The sequence below is a fragment of the Berghia stephanieae genome, chromosome 2 (genome assembly GCF_034508935.2).
Source record: "Berghia stephanieae isolate SIO BIC M18660-M18661 chromosome 2, UCSD_Bste_1.3, whole genome shotgun sequence".
NCBI classification, from domain to species: Eukaryota; Metazoa; Mollusca; class Gastropoda; order Nudibranchia; family Aeolidiidae; genus Berghia; species Berghia stephanieae.
In genome coordinates, this window is record NC_088361.1 from 80065053 (window position 1) to 80067552 (window position 2500).

Below are 2500 nucleotides of genomic sequence, written 5' to 3' on the forward strand. Positions count from 1 at the left end.
TAAATCTATTGATTAAATATTACAATAATGATACACGTGGTAAAGATAGTATTTCAACTTAAATGTACTCATGTGGTGTACAAACATATATCTTTAACCGTGACATGCAAAGCACACACACATACACACACACACACGCACACCCACACACACACACACATACACACGCGTATAGAAGATAACCATAATAATATAATAATGCATAATATATACATACAAGATTGAAAGCCATGTCAACAGCAGAGCAAACACGTATTATTCGTCATATATAAATCTCCCATCATATAATCGCCTGTCTACTAACACCTTGAAATAATCCATAGATTTTGCATTCTTTGTTTCAAATTTCAAACTGTTCCATTTCTGAACAATACGAATACCGAACCAGTTTTGTCTTATGTTTGTTTTGCATCTAGAGACAAAAATCTTAAACTTGTCCCCTCTAGTAAAAGTAATATTAGAATATGAAAAAAAATCAGAAAAGTCTATCCTATCCATACCATGTACCAATCTATAAACCTGAATTAATAATAATAATAATAATAATAATAATAATAATAATAATAATAATAATAATAATAATAATAATAATAATAATAATAATAATAATAATTTACCTCGGACATGGACTTCGTGACGTAATATGTATCAAGACGATAAAGACCTGTTCCGAATTCTCTCATGACCAAATTGACTTCTTGAGGAAAAGACTGGTGAGAGATTTATAAAGTTAAAATTGCAAGTTTGAATGAAAACAGTAAAACGTGGTGTCTTGACCTAGTTGACTTAGTGCTTTTGCATTTCGCCATCCTAATCACACGATTTGGAGACCTCTGCGGCCATATGAATCCACCTGTGTGAGATCCCTTCACTTTTCACGGTCTTTTGTCATACATCTCAGAAACAGAGAGCCTTCCGCTCAATAGATTTTTTGTTGACTTCGAATGTGTTTTAGATACCGGTTAGTATGAATTGTCCGTGGTCCTCCTTTATATTTACCATGTTCAGTCCAGACGTCCGTGAAGTATGGTTTCATGGCTTTGTTTGTGGGTATGTACTTCCTTGTCTTCTAAGACCATGACCGGAAGGTGGCCATCCGATCTCTAACATTTGAAAAGAAAGAGGTCTTACATGGCACTTGCTGTAGAGTCCTCTTTTGCTAATTATCTTTGAGTATCGGATGTTAATGTCATTTTTGTTTTCTCCGGTCAAACCGACATGTGTTTATTTGGGTAAAACCTATCAAGTTTATGTTCTTCGTTTCATGTCAATACCCAGGCAACATAGTTGTAGATGAGTATGAGCTTTTCAAGAGCTTTTGATAACTTGATCTTTCTATTGATTTCGACTTTGTAGTCTCTAATCATGCCATTAAATAACCTATTGAAGGCAACCGTTGAGAACGTTTTTTCTTCTTCTTTCAACATCCGCTTTAGCTTTAAGAATAGAGATTTTATATAGCGCAATATCCACTAAATGTGCTCAAAGCGCTCTACAAGGATTCCCTGACCAACAGCAACATTTAACATATAGGACGGGACATCATATCATATTTGTCTCATATCAGTGGAAGCTACTATTTTATTGATCACCTCCCATCTTCTTTCCTTGACAGTGTTGTCGGTTTTTTCTGCATTGACATGAGTTGGTGTTTTTGTAGATTACTTTTTTATGTCTGTTACATTGGCCTAGTACTTCCAATGAAGTCAACGTCCTCAGCTGTTGTTATTTTGTGTGTTAGTTATTTTTCTTATAGGGAGTGAGTCTTTTAAATAAGGCGGGACTTAAGATAGTCTCATACAGCGCAAACCGATGCTACCAATGTTATGAAGTTAGAGAACTTCTTTCTCAATCATCAATGTCTATGCACCAACAAAAAGAGAGCGGAAAACCCCAGATGAATTAAAAACGTTATAGAAAGATCTGAACCAAACCATCGGCGAACTAGGGAACAAGATCATTTTGTTAATTGATGGACATTTCAATGCAAAAGTAGGTGAGAGGAAGAAGGGGACAGCTAAATTAAGTTGTCAAGTGTTTAAATGATAATTAAAGTTGCGGGGAGCTATGTCGAATGGATTCATCTAAGAAAATAAGAAGATATGACGGACCCAGCCTACCAAAGTGAGTTAAAGGATTTAAAAGTTTGTTTTTCGTGGAATTAATCGTTGGTGATGCTGACAATGGGGCTCGAACGTCAAGTCATCAGGATGCCACTCTATTGTCTGGTCACAATGTCCATCTTGTTCGCAATAATTAATCATAATTATATCCATAAACTACTCGATTGATTGTCGAATATAAAATGAGGCCTACTAACTTATCAACGTTATTGAATCATCATCATCATCATCATCATCATCATCATCATCATCATCATCATCATCATCATCACCATCATCATCATCATCATCATCATCGTCGTCATCATCATCTTCTTCTTTTTCTTCTCCTCCTCCTCCTCCTCCTCCTCCTCCTTCGTCTTCCTCCTCCACCCCTC

General features: G+C 35.8%; 1 protein-coding gene across 1 annotated transcript in view; it reads right to left on the reverse strand.

Annotated features, from left to right (window-relative positions):
- The window catches only part of LOC144965617 (protein white-like), a 39131-nt gene that overhangs the window by 10664 nt on the left and 25967 nt on the right, over positions 1–2500 (reverse strand). The window contains exon 16 of the mRNA XM_078901158.1: positions 618–710. Within this exon, the coding sequence (XP_078757284.1) occupies positions 618–710 (93 nt within the window). The remainder of the gene's footprint in view (positions 1–617; positions 711–2500) is intronic.